General features: G+C 39.7%; 1 protein-coding gene across 3 annotated transcripts in view; it reads right to left on the bottom strand.

The window, feature by feature from the left end:
* cadps2 (Ca++-dependent secretion activator 2) overlaps positions 1–13,974 on the bottom strand; it is a 104,407-nt gene that overhangs the window by 59,903 nt on the left and 30,530 nt on the right. For all 3 annotated transcript variants that reach the window (XM_025056111.1, XM_025056112.1, XM_017033227.2), the window contains exons 4-11: positions 10,730–10,810; positions 10,258–10,491; positions 9,321–9,442; positions 7,100–7,211; positions 6,117–6,256; positions 3,197–3,263; positions 1,338–1,446; positions 384–584 (exon numbers count right to left, since the gene is read on the bottom strand). In XM_025056111.1, the coding sequence (XP_024911879.1) occupies positions 384–584; positions 1,338–1,446; positions 3,197–3,263; positions 6,117–6,256; positions 7,100–7,211; positions 9,321–9,442; positions 10,258–10,491; positions 10,730–10,810 (1,066 nt within the window). The remainder of the gene's footprint in view (positions 1–383; positions 585–1,337; positions 1,447–3,196; positions 3,264–6,116; positions 6,257–7,099; positions 7,212–9,320; positions 9,443–10,257; positions 10,492–10,729; positions 10,811–13,974) is intronic.

Below are 13,974 nucleotides of genomic sequence, written 5' to 3'. Positions count from 1 at the left end.
TTGTCAAAAGAGTGGCCATGGCTACGGTAAGTTCTTTGCTAATAAATCTCTGAACGACCACTGGGATGAATTAAAAGACGACATTTTCTGCTGCTTTTCCGAGAAATGTGACGGTGAAGTTGTAAACAGAAAAAAGAGAAATGTGACGGTGAAGTTGTAAACAAAGGCACCGAACGCCACAGAAATCAAGGTTTAATAAATGAAAAATAACCAGTGACGACTCAGGTTATTGAAAAGTTCAAAAGCCTATTCTAGATTCTGGATTCCTTTAGTCTATCCTCGGCATTGGAAAGTTACTCTGCAACAATCTGAGACATCCACGGGTCAAGAGCATTTCATTACTCAACAGTTTTCATCAGAAAAAAAATCTGTGTGGAACTCACTGATGGGCGACGCTGCCTTCTGAATCGCTCCTCTGCAGTTTGTGGTTTTGTTCTGCAGCGGCGGCACAGGTTTGTAGGACTGGCCCGTGGCCCGGTACATGGCCTGAACCCACAGAACTCGGTCCGACTCGTCGTCGCAGGCAAACATCACCAGGTCGCCCTCCTTCACAGCGTTAAAAAACACTCGACCGCCTTGGAGACCTTGAGAGGAAGACATTGAGAGGAGCATCTCTGACGACTGATGTTCCCACTTCCAACAAACACACGTAAGCTGTGAAGAATAAATCTGTCCATATATATATTTCTTTAGACCTATTTCAGTGTTCAGTGTTGTTAATTCATCAACCGTTTATTTTTTTCATCATTAATATGATTTTTATTTACTTTCTGCCCACACAGTTTTACTTGTCAAAACAACTGAGTGAAATAAACACACATAAAAAATTAAAATTAAAGTGGTAAAAATATATATACCATATATACCATTTCTTTATTATATTATTTTATTATTTTAAAGCAGGGGATTTAAAACTGGTAGAGCGGCGGGGTCGCTGTTGCTCATGCTAACTCATAGGAGGGCCAAAAAAACTAAAACTAACATGTGGGGCGGGGGGCAAAAGTGGCCCGGGGACTGAAGGTTTGAAACACTGTTAGAAAGCATGTGCAGCATCACACAGACTGTGTCCAAAAACACCTCTGTCCACTCAGGTATCGTTGCTCTGACAAACAGTTGATACATTTTGTTATTTATACACCATGTGGGGAAGTTTTTGTATCACTGAAGCACCTCAAGCTAGAAATACCATCGTCATGAGCAGCAGCTGTTTGTGGCCACGTTCTTAGTTTAAATCACTAACACTTAATCGGTTCCGAGTTAAAGACGGACATTCACGTCATTTTTTTTTCATTTGGTGTCCAGCGCTCGGGCCAGTGTGACGCAGTGATCCACTGTACCTGGCTGGGGGTCGCAGTAGTCCACGGTGTAGCCCTCCAGCTGCATCAGCTCCTGAGGCTCCGCTTTCTTTTCTCTGTAGCTGCACATGGCGAAGGTGTACTGACTCACCTGCAGGACGGAGACCACGTGACCAACACATTAACACCTCACGACACAGATTATCTTTGAGACCGTGTGGGACATGTGATCACGAAGATGCAGCACATTTAGATTATTCTGGATTGAAATACTAATAAAATTAAAATGCTTTTTTTATACTCGATTGACTGTGAGCCCTACGTTGCTCACAGCCACCGGATACACAGTAAATTACACCTCATAAATTGTCTTCACAGCCTTTTTGAACTTTTAGTATTTGAAAGACGGGACAACATTCACGATTTCCAGGAAAAAAAAAAACGTCCAAACACTACCATTCAGTTGGGTCACCCTATCTGTCACTTACATGAAACCTTAGACTCTTAATACAGCGTTTAACACTGTGTTCTTCTTGAAATGGTCTAAATCTGTACAAACCTCTTTACCAGGAAAGGTTTTTAACATTCTGTTAATTCTGTGCAATGAAAACTAAAAACAAACAAAGAAAACGTTTTAGTCCTTCTGAAGCATATAATTTAACAACACAACAACATGTACAGCACATGCGACTGACGCACCACTGCACCACTATGTTCCAGGCCGGTGTAATGTGTGTCTAAAATGACAACTGGCTTCTGTAAAATTCTAATTTCAGCCCTTAACGCAGCATTTATAATGTGGTACTGTCGTAGGGGTCAAAGGTCACACACATTTAACAGCAAAATCCATTCTTGATTTTTTTTTTCCTCCATCGCCCACAATCTTTTCTCATTGTTTCATTCGACATACAGTGCAGTAAAGCTGATGATGTTCATTTAATTTAATTTTGTACATTTTTATACTTTACCTTTCGATGAACGTTTGAGTTAATTTATGTTTTACTGTATTTTTGGTTTAAGACTTTAAACTTCATCAGATGAAACAACATCAGTTCTTCAACAAAAATAAAGTTGGCAGAAAAGTTTCTTAACACTGTCAGTTAATGTTTTATCAAAGGGACACAAACAACTTTATTTTTTCATTTAAAAAGCTACAATTAGAATAATTGAATTGACCTTCTGCATCTATTGTTGTTTATTTAGGAGAAAAAAAAGTTTTATGAGGGAAATAACTTAAGTTTTTAGAAATATTTGACTTCCATTTTCGTTCATTAAATTGTGCCACTCAGTCTATTTGAGATTCCAGTAAAAATGACTTTACCAATTAAAACCAATCAAAAACTATCAACTAGAATTAAAATTAAGTGACATTTATCATTTAAATTTGAGTCTCTCAGCTTTGTTTATCTGAGACTTGTCTGAGTCTCTCAGCTTTGTTTATCTGAGAAAACACTTTTTTAATAAAAGCCTGATTTTCCTCGTGACTAAAAGCTTGAGAAAAAAAACAAAACAACAAACAGCAAACAAGGAATTTCTGAAACTAAATCATGAAACATTAATTCTGTTTTTTTTTTATTATTTCTGGTGAGATGTTTTAGGTAATAAGTGCAAATTGTTTACTTATTCACTTTAATTTTGTTTAATTTTGTTTACCTCGCGACCTCTCGGCTACAAGTTTGTTTTTTCTTTAAAGAGAAATTCTTTTACACATTAATTGACAAAAACAGTGCATTAGAGCAAATACACTCTTAACTCTCACTTTTTTTTTTTTTGGTATTTTCAGCAAATCCTAACCAGAGCTGTGTCTATATTAAATCTCAGCTCATGTGACCCGTCGTCTTTCTTCTCTCTCCTGCGTCGACAAATAACTGTGAATAAATCTGACATCATTCCCCTCTCACCTGAACGAGAACGAAGTATCTTTTCTTCCAGCGCTTCCAGACTCTTTGACCCACGGCGTACAGGTGCCTGGAACACAAGGATGATAAGATTAGGCTGGTTTTGATACAATGACTTCTTCAGCAAAGCTAAACATAAAAAAAACCCAAAAAACTACAAAGTCAACATTTTAGCTGAAAAAGAAATAGTTCTAAAAGCAGGATCGTGACACTGGCCCAAGTTTCTTCAGTGTAACATGTTTCTGGAGTTTCAGCAAAATTGTATGGATATAAATATTTTTCCTCCAGTTTCTATTGGTTAAAACAAATGAGGATCTCTTACATTTTTTTTGGGTAATTAGGACATAAGGAGCAGATAGAGGGAGCGTTAGTGTGAACTAAGATAAATGACATGTCAAAGTCATGCATGAAGGCTAAAATGCTTTTATCATTTTCTACGCCATCTATTGGGGAAACGTGGGTATTGCAGGGAAAAGGCAGAAATATAATGATAATATAAACAAATTATATCATTTGAAAAAGTTTGGCCGGCCGCATCTGGCCCCCGGGCCTTAGTTTGCTCATGACTGGTGTAAGGGTATACAATACAATATATATATTTAATTTAATTAAAAAAAAAACCCAACTAATTGAACAACAATTTCAGCTTGTATCATATTAAAAGCAGCCTTTCCTGCCTTATTGAGGAGGGTCATGCATGCGGGGGGCCCGGGGGAGTACAGAGTCCTGAGCTGAGAAAGGCCACGACACAAACAGCAGCTCATTGGTAAGGACTTGAAGAAAATGGAAGAATGACCAGCTTGGCCTTTCAATCAATGGCTGCTCCGGAGCCTCCTGAAGCGTGGGATACAGGCAAGTGCAAGTGAGGAAAATCAATCGATGGCGAGACCCCTTTCTTCAGCCCTGCTGCCCGCCCTCAAAGAAAAGGCCTCCAGTCAAGGCAGCGACAAGTCTAGACTGAGAATCTGGGCCATTCGCCACGACTCCGGGTTAACACGCGGCCCCGCTCGCCGGCCACTTGTGAGTACGGTTGGGTTGTCGGTGCCACGGCTGCAGGGTTTCAAACTCAAACTCCCATTCAAGTCACACTGCACCACGTCCACAGAGTTCACCGCAGACTTAACTTAGCTCTCCCCGCAAACAATCCACTTCTCCAGCTCGTCATTTGGCTGGATATTCAGACACTGACGTGCCGTGGGGCTCATTTTTAACCACCTTTTATATTTATATCCAATTTATATTTTATTTGAAAACACAAATGTGGCTGAATGGACCACGATCAAAGCTGAGGGAAATATACAGTGGTACCAACAACATTGCCTCCTTCCTGTACGTATATTTGTATAAACATATCATACATTTTTAAACACATCTCCAAGTGTTTTCTTCTGGGCGAGTGCTTTATTTTTCTCCCTGAAAAGTAAAATATGCTCCTGCGTCTGCTGGCCCTTTAATGGACTCACGTCTTTAACCTATCAGGCTCCTTTTCATGGATTTCTTTTTTTGCAGCGTGAACCCATGAAAAATAACACAAAGGTAGCAAAACATTTTCTGTATGTGCTCTTTTTCTTTCCTCTAAGCAGCAGCAGCCATCAGTCGGCTTCTTCTAAGACTTTTTTTTTTTTGTGCCTCCATTCATTTACCTGTGTTCTTTATAAAAGTAACACACAGACCTTGTTTGGCCCGTCAGTCTTATGTCTCTAACAAATGTATCAAAAACCTTGATTTGAACTATAAAGAAAAGCCAGAAGACGAACCAACCAAAGACGAACTGGACTCACGAGGAGACCGATGCTGACCCCTAGTGGACATTTTAAAAAACAGCCGAAGTTGGGAACAGCTGAAATAGAACTTAGTATTATATGCAGAAAACTAGATTTAATTTATTTATTAATTTTAGGAATTTTCGATCTAATGCAGTTTTATTTTGTACGTTTTAGTAAAAACAAAAAACATGTTGTACCATCATACCGAGTGAATGGTCACATTTGAATTTATCAACAGATGTGTAGGCACAAAAACACAAACCATTTACTCTGGTGTGTTTATGGTGTTCAACAATGCAGCCCAAAGTGTGGCCCTTATCGGCTAAAGAAGCATCTGGAATAATTCTCACAAAAATTAAACCTGGGGTTAGGAAAGTGGTGTTTTGCCTCCATCTGCTGGACAAAAAGAGAACTATGCTTAACAAAGATTTTTCCTGTGTACAGAACATACAGAAAAATAACAATAGACTACGACAAGCAGAGTGGCGCAGCGGAAGCGTGCTGGGCCCATAACCCAGAGGTCGATGGATCGAAACCATCCTCTGCTAAACACGAACTTTTTTCCATTGGGAAACTATAAAGGTCTCATTTATTTACAAGGAACCTCACAGTCCATTCAGTGTTTGCAAATAATAAACAACAACCTTCAGTCACCTCAAGTCAAACAAACCTGACCTTAGGTATTTTCCTCTTTGTTGTCTTCACTGTGATCTGATTTTTTACAGAACTGTGCCGCCTAAATATAATATATAATAATTTGCTGTGGTAATGAATGTCAGCGACAGCTGATTCTTTCCCCACATACCTTAATAAAACCAGTAGATGGAGCTGTCAGCCAGCTATAAGTTATTGACACTAACGTAAAAAAGAATGGAAAAAAAGAATGGCTACACTTTGAGCTGCAAATCGCAAAAATGTATGTAATTGTTTCTGTGATTTTGTTGTTAGACAGAAGTTTTGGAAGATTAACATTTAAAGTCTGACATTAAACGATTTCTAAGCAAGTAAATTGCTTTAAAATGTTCCTTGACCTTTAAAAAAAATACCTGAGTGATGTTCCATATTTTTGACTCCTCGGAGGTTTAGAGTAAGAAGTTCACTAAATCACTAGAAACTGAAAGAAAGATTAAAAAAAAAAAGAAAAAACAGAGACCCACCCGCTGTGCTTTAACGCGGGGGGCTTGTCCATTCGGACCGCCAGCTTGATCTTGAGCTCAGTGTCCTGACTGTTCTTTGGGACCACCATCCTGTGGAAGTCGGCCTGTTTTGGTCCATTGGTGGTGGGGTTCAGGACCACCTGAGGGGACATCAGCAGGCGGTCAGTGTCGGCCAGTTTTTGTTTGGCTCAGAAACCGTGTTAATGATGAGACATCGACATTTAACGCAACTCCGGTGGTAAAACTCTTCACACAACCATCAGGCGTAAGGCCGTCTGAGCCTGAACACACACAACCTCTCTCCACCTACAGTGTGTGGTAAACATGGGAGTCATTAGTCCCCCCTCCCACTGCCATGGAAGAGAATTATTTGTTAATTAATTCGAAAACATCTCAGGAACACAGAAGAATTTTTTTTGCTGAAAATCTACAGCGTCCTATTGTTGTAGAAAATGAGTCTGAGAAATCAGCCTAACTGTACGTCTGTGGGCTGTTACTACACATTTCCTACTCTCATATAAAATGAGGGTCGGGGTCCCCCATGTCCACCGAGTTATTTCAAGGTTGATGTGGTGAAACAAATGTTTTTCAATCTCAATATATTTTCTTTAATTTCCCCAAAGCTGAAAAAAAATCCAATCATTTTTAATTTTATAAATTATTTTGTTCAGTAAGACAAACAGCTTTTAATATTACAGCCCATATTTACAAAACACCTTTGTCTCAGTGGACTTTACAGTTTGAAATATGAATTCAAATTAAGACTCAAATATCCTCCTAAATACAGTCAATGTTTATAACTAAGGTTAAATCAACAATATAAAGTAAAGATAAGTCACACTGATAATGTGTTGATATTCAGAGGCTCGACAACACCCCAATCTACCAAAGGGGGGCGCTACAGGAAGAGTTTACTAAGCAGTGACTATAGACGTTTGATAACATGTGAAGTTTTGTGTGTTGCCTAAAAAACATGGACTCACTCGACCCAGCTCCTTGTCCTCCAGAGCCAGGACTCCAGTGCTCTCTGTGAACAGCTTGACCTTAACTGAGGGCAGTGGGTGAGTTGTGATGAAGTCCCCCTGAGTCCCCCACCTGGAGAGAGAGAGAGAGAGAGAGAGAGAGAAACACGTGCCAAATCAGCTCAGAAACAGACAGCAGTGTTCTGAATGGACACTTGACCCAGACAAGAGGTCAACGCTGGGGTCAACCACAGATCCAAAGGCAGCGTTAGCCCTGTCTGTGTCAGCTGATGCTGCTGATGCTGTTGATGCTGCTGCTGCTGCTGTTCATTTCACAGTAAGTCTAACATCGACGCCTCGGAGCGGAGAAGACGGACACAAGGAGATCACCAACACCGAGAGACGTGTTCCTGTTATTTCTTGTGAGCAGAGTTCACACGTCTGTATGCACAGTATATGTGCGTGTGTGTGTGTGTGTGTGTGTGTGTGTATTGCGATCTTGATGAGTGACAGCTTCAATTACTGAAGGGTGAAAACCAACATGGAGCTCCACATCATGTTTTCTCTAGGTGATAAAATACCAAATCTCCAGCTCCACCGTCAGATTCCAGCAAGTGATTTTAAGACTTTTTAAGTCGAGGGACTTTTTATATTACAATAATAATAAATCGTATTAAAATCTACAAACACAGAACTCTGAAGTGAGAAATGCTTCCACAAGAATAGCCCGACTGTTTGCAGCTGTCGTGGAGAAATGAAGTCACTGTTACATACTGTGCTTTCCAGGAGCGTCGAACAATTATAACTCTGTATTAGAGCAGCGGTCTCAAAACAGTTGAAAATAAATCTTTAAAAGGTAAAAAATAAACCATCTAGTTGCGAGTCAGATTTGGGAAGCTCTGTGGGGTGGAAGTAGCCCGAGAGCCAGGGGTTTGGGACCACTGTTAGAGCAACGATAAGTAGATGGACAATCTAATTATCAGATACACAGTCAAAGCATTCCGCGAGGTAATTTCGCCCTAGTATTTTTTTTTTTCAATAGAGCTAATTTACATCTGGAAAAACAATGTTTTGGTGAGTGTTGGTTCACAGGAAACCAAATCCAAATTGACATTTTGACTTTTAATGTGGTTATTTTCACATCAAGCTCCTGGGTGATTAATGACTGTAATCATGCCCTGTAGTAACGTCCGTATAAATACTGGTAACTACGTTGGTAATGATCGCATGGACAGGTTCACAAAGACACAGACGTGTTCTGCAGGTTGATCATAGAAACAGCAGCAGGAGAAGAGCAGCGGCCGTGTGTTATTAGGTTTACAGATGAACAAGAGCAGGGATGAAGAGAGACAGGAGAACGTCTTCACCTGTTCTTGTTCTCCAGCTCAAACACCTAACACAGATCATCACCGCGGCTCACACTGAGCCCTGAGCTCATTATCATTATGGATTTGTACTCAGCCAAGAAATTCTGAGGAAAACAAAAGTCAGTTTGTGTTCTGTAGACTGTGAGTAGAGACTAATACTGTCACACACTGTAACAGCCCTGACCTGGACGGACCGGCCCTGACCTGGACGGACCGGCCCTGACCTGGACGGACCGGCCCTGACCTGGGCGGACCGGCCCTGACCTGGACAGTGACAGACATTACCAAAGGAAAGGTGGGATATGTTTGCTTATGTTTGTTTAGACTTGTACTGTATTTTCTGGACTATAAGTCGTGACTTACAGGAGTAGCAGATTCTGGTACACAGGCCTAGAGTGCCCTCTAGTGGCTGTCACTGTGAAAATAGTGACCATATAAATTTTCATTGGTATAGGAGTAGCAGATTCTGGTGCACAGGCCTAGTGCCCTCTAGTGACTGTCAGTGTGAAAATACCAAACATTAAAAATTATATATCTGTGTCTTTTCACAGCAGCACCAGTTACTGTGGAGACGGGCTAAGTTTAAGCTCTTCATTACCAGACTCTAATAATCACCTGTAAGACAACAAAACCACATTAAGCTGCACCAAATAAAACCCATATATTCATTAAAGAATGAAAACAGATAAAACTGATAAAACTTTTAGATCCTGGTCTTTATTTGAGACGACACAGTGTCTTCTCTTTCTAATAAATGTAAACTTTTATTGTGTTCTTTTTAAATGTGTGTCTGCGTCTCCTCACTATCAGTGTTTGGTTCTTCATTACTGAATTCTTCGTTAAGTTGTAACTGAGAAACGAGCCAAAGAACTCACTGTGGTCTGGCTGCTTCAGCCTGGTCTGTCTGCAGCTTCTCTCCTCCGTCCACCTCCATGGTGCAGTACACGATGCGGTTTGGAGCAACAGACTTCAGACCCTGGACCTCCACGATGACAATCTGAAAACACCAGTGGAGACACGGCTGAGCACATGCTAGCTGGGGATTAGTGGATTATTGTAGTCTTTCCCAAATTGTTTTTTCTGGGGAAAGTCAGAAACCTTCACGACCCAAGTCAACAGACATTATTGATAAATCCCTGGAAAACATGACAGTGAGACGACCCAAAAAAAAAATAACAATCTTGCGACCCACTTGAGGGCCGCGCCCCAGTCTTTGGGAAACAATGGATTATTGGACAGTCACTTAAAATGCATCAACATTTTAGATCAATTTATTTCCAAGGTTATTTACTGCAGTTAATTTTATCAGCACTAATTAAAGGGTTTTAATGCCAAAATCTAACAATGACAATCAGCATTTGAATTCATGACTGGTTGCTAGAGCATTCCGCAATCCGCATTTGAATTCATGACTGGTTGCTAGAAGTCCCAGACGTTTTAAAAATCAAATTAAAATGGCCTCCTTCTGCAAGGACATCTCAGCACGTCATTAGTTTACAGAGATTCTACCGGTAAAAGAATCTGAAATGCTTCAGAAACGGCAAACATTTCAACCCCTCAAGGTAAATTCTAGTTTATTTAGTCAAACTAACCAAGTGAGTGAGGGAGCTTGTTTATTTGCAGTGTAGAAAGTCTGTTCACGTGAATAAAACATTTGTTATTCATCTCAGCGATTGTTTATTGATTCTGTTCCGGGGATTTCATTTCTCATTTCTGTGTTTCTGAAAGTCAGCAGCAAACAGGACAAACAAGCAAAAATAAATAAATAAATAAATAAAAATCATGCGAGTTTCCACAAAAACACTCACAGACCTCGAGAGTGAAGGACAGCACAACGTCAGACTTGGACAGGATGTCTCCCTCTTCACCCAGGTCCAGGAAGGAGTTGTTCAAAGTGGAGCGTTTCAGCTTCTGTTTAAAGTCCGGACCGCCCTTGGACACAGGCAGACTCTCGAGGTTTGCCATGAGCAGGTTGACAGACGAGCGGAGCTCCTCTACGAAGAGAGCCTCCATGTCAGGAGAGACAAACTTGGGCTGTTTCTTCTCCTGGAGGACGGAGGACGACGTGTGTGAGAGAGCGGGAAGATGTCACTTAGTAAAGTTCTCCATCATACTGGACAAATACACCAGTGTTTCCCAAGGTTTTCTTTTGAGCCACGGCACATCTGTATCACACCACTGTACTAGTGTACTAGTGTACCTGCCACATGGTACTAGACTACTACAAAATACAGAAATACATTTAAAGGGTCGTATACAGTAGTACACACTCCCCCCTTCTCACCCTGGCGATCCTCTCAGCCAGTTGCAGCCTGCCGTCCAGCTCTCTGCGGATTTGAGCGGCCTGTTCGTCCACGTTGTCCAGCTGAAGAAGATAAAACCACAAGAACACGACCATGAGAAATCCAGACCACGGACTTGAACCTGCAGCATATTACTGGTACACGTGTGGTTTTAAGATACAGAAAAGTTTTAGTTCTAGTGGAAAAACTTCAGCAGAATTGACTTTGAATTTGGTCCCAATTCAGTCAACAGAACCAATTTAATTTTGGTTTAGTTTTCATTAAAAAACGTATTAAAAATAACTTGAACCAAATATAAATGAGATTTAATTAACATGTAATATTTTCATTGTTGTAACTAAACTCTGTTCATAAAATCTTGATTGGATTTTTTTTTAGAATTCTATTAGATTTTTAAAAATATGTACAATATGACTTAAGTAATGATAATAATCATAATGAATAAAATAAATAAGTAAAAACACTTGTATATGTTTGTTATAAACGCACATATATACATATATTTATACATTTGCATACAGTATACATATATACATATATGTGTATATATATTTATGTAATAATTATATATATAATATATATACATGTATACATATACATGTATGCATGTATACATGTATATTTACAGTACGTCAACACATTTTGTATATATACATGTATACATGTATGCATGTATACAGTATATTTACAGTACGTCAACACATTTTTCACCATCATTCGGTTCCACATAACTTGTCATTTTGTTTTTTGTTATTTTGGTCTTGAAATCACATGACGTTGACTGAGTCTCTCAGGACAATTATAAACCTGTGGAATAAACACTGATTGAAGTGAAGTGTTTTCAACCTATATGCCGTGTGGGGGTTTTTTTTTCCTCCTTTACTTTTGAAGGTTACAAAACACTTGCAGCTGATTAAATCACACCCAGTGAGCTGAACCCTCTCCCTCTCTTCTCCTCACTTCAGTTAAACTCAGTGTCAGCGGAGACTAAAAGAGGAGATGAAAGCAGACTTTAAGAAAACTGATTGAAGTTTGCATCGTGGGCATAAAACGTCCGCTGGTTTCACCGCTGTGACGAGCGGAGGCGTGTAAAACGACACTCAGAGATGAAACGTCCCCAGATTGAACGTGGCCCCGAGTCCAAGAGACAAGTGGGAAATTTAAAGTTGATTAAAGAGAAGAGATAAGCTACTTCGTTTATGCCAGTTGATAATTGATCCTCGGCCTCGGTGTCTCATTTGCATCGATACAATCTCTCTTTAGTCCCACTGACAAGTCATCCACCGTGGGTCGTGAAAAGAAAAATATACACTTAAATCAGTCTAAAGGCACAATTCAGCAAAAAAAAAAAAGTCAAACCGTATAAATCTGTTAATTCACAACTATGACAGTAATGACATGGCGTAACTGATTATAAACCAACAATGCTGTGTTCAAAATATAACATTGTGTCTGTGACTGTGTTGCAATTATTACTATTACTTTCATCTTTAAAAACAAAAATCACATTTAACAAAATTGTCCCATTTCATCAACAGAAACTCCTGACATTAACTTTTATGAATGGGTACCTTTTTGGAAATATAATGAAAAAAAAAAAACTTTTTAAACCTCATCAATGACACTGCTGCTGTGTTCACAAACACACACTCCAACTGCATTGGTTTTCTCAGAACGTATACAACAATAATAGTGTGTCATCATTATGAAGCCCTAACGTGGCACACAGTCATTTGTAAACAGTCGGCAGTTTGATTACATCTGTGTGGTCAGACAAACAGCTGCTGTTACCACCGCTCAGTCTGTGTCTGCTGCTAATTGAATTTGAAACTAATTAAGTCCTAACCAAGATAACGAAGTACGGCAAGGACTGTTAACAGCTCATCACACACCATATTTATAAATATATTATATATATATATGTAATGTATATATATCTAAGTGATTTATGAGCAATCCTTTAATAAAAATATATCCGATTTCAATCCTTACACTAACTTTAATCTGACCATGATTATTATCTTAATATCTAGATCCCAAACCTGATCCTGCAATTGATACAAAATGTCCCCAAAAGAGAAGTACAATTACAAAAAATAAAAAATAAAATAATCCATACAAGTAAAGCTAAACCAGGAAAACACAGCAGCTGAAGATTTTACCGGTTACATGAAAGTGACTTACATTAGTGATGGAAAGGTCACACTCAAATTTAAATGATTGCTGGTGAATGAATGAATGTTTGAAAAATGAATGCCGTCTTTTACCGTCTTCTGTCCAAAGCCAGCATTTCCTCCCTTATCTATAACTAAGACATTTCTGTCTCATCATGACCGAGGCCTGGTTCCCCCTGTGTTCCCACAGGCTCGGAGAAGGGTTCAAAAGGTCAGGGTTCAAACCAGTAAAAAGGGCCAGGACACAGGGACACAGACGCACCAGCACAGAGCAGACTGTCTGTTAACCACTGTCTGTAGCTTCTGTCATGTGGACTTGTGCCTGAAGTCGTTCTCATCCTGCCTCACACAGCATTTCTATGACAACCAGCCTGACAACCACATGAGAGAGTTATTTCCAGTCTGTCAACATTTGAGAGTGGCCTAAAGCAACGACATTTGTCTTAAACAAAGCACGAAACACGACTTTTATTATGAGTAAGCAATTACTGCAAGATTTTCCTCCAGAAACGAGGAAACATCGAGTTACGAGTGTTCAACCCAGCTTTTTCTGACAGTCCCTCGCTGGGTTATTTTTCTTTTTCTAAATCAGTCTCTTAATTTAGACTGGAGATCAAGGGGAGCTCAAAAACCTGAAAATTCACTGATACATGAGTTAAATTTCCAGTGGAACGCATGTAGCAGATACTGGTAGACAAGCCTAAAGTGCCCTCTAGTGGCTGCCGATATAACAAATGTGAAATTATATATTTTAATATATATAGTTTTTTTGCGACAGTGTTAGTCACAAACCCAGGGTAAAAATATCCATCTTTAATATCAGCCCATCAACATTTGTGCCAACCACTGACCTACAGGAGCACACACCACAGTGACCTTTGGTATCTCTCTGTCTAGACTCGTACGAAAGGTCAGGTCATTGATCATTCTGTAATAACAATGTTCAGACTCAGGTACTGACACAAATATGAGTTGGTAATCAGACTGCACTGAAACACAGAGGGTTTCTGTTACTGGGAACATCACAGCAGAAACACCCCCCCACCCCCCAC

This window comes from Cynoglossus semilaevis, chromosome 6 (assembly GCF_000523025.1).
Source record: "Cynoglossus semilaevis isolate Cse_v1.0 chromosome 6, Cse_v1.0, whole genome shotgun sequence".
Lineage (NCBI taxonomy): Eukaryota > Metazoa > Chordata > Actinopteri > Pleuronectiformes > Cynoglossidae > Cynoglossus > Cynoglossus semilaevis.
Note: the sequence above shows the minus strand (reverse complement) of the source record. Positions and strands in the feature narration are given on the sequence as shown.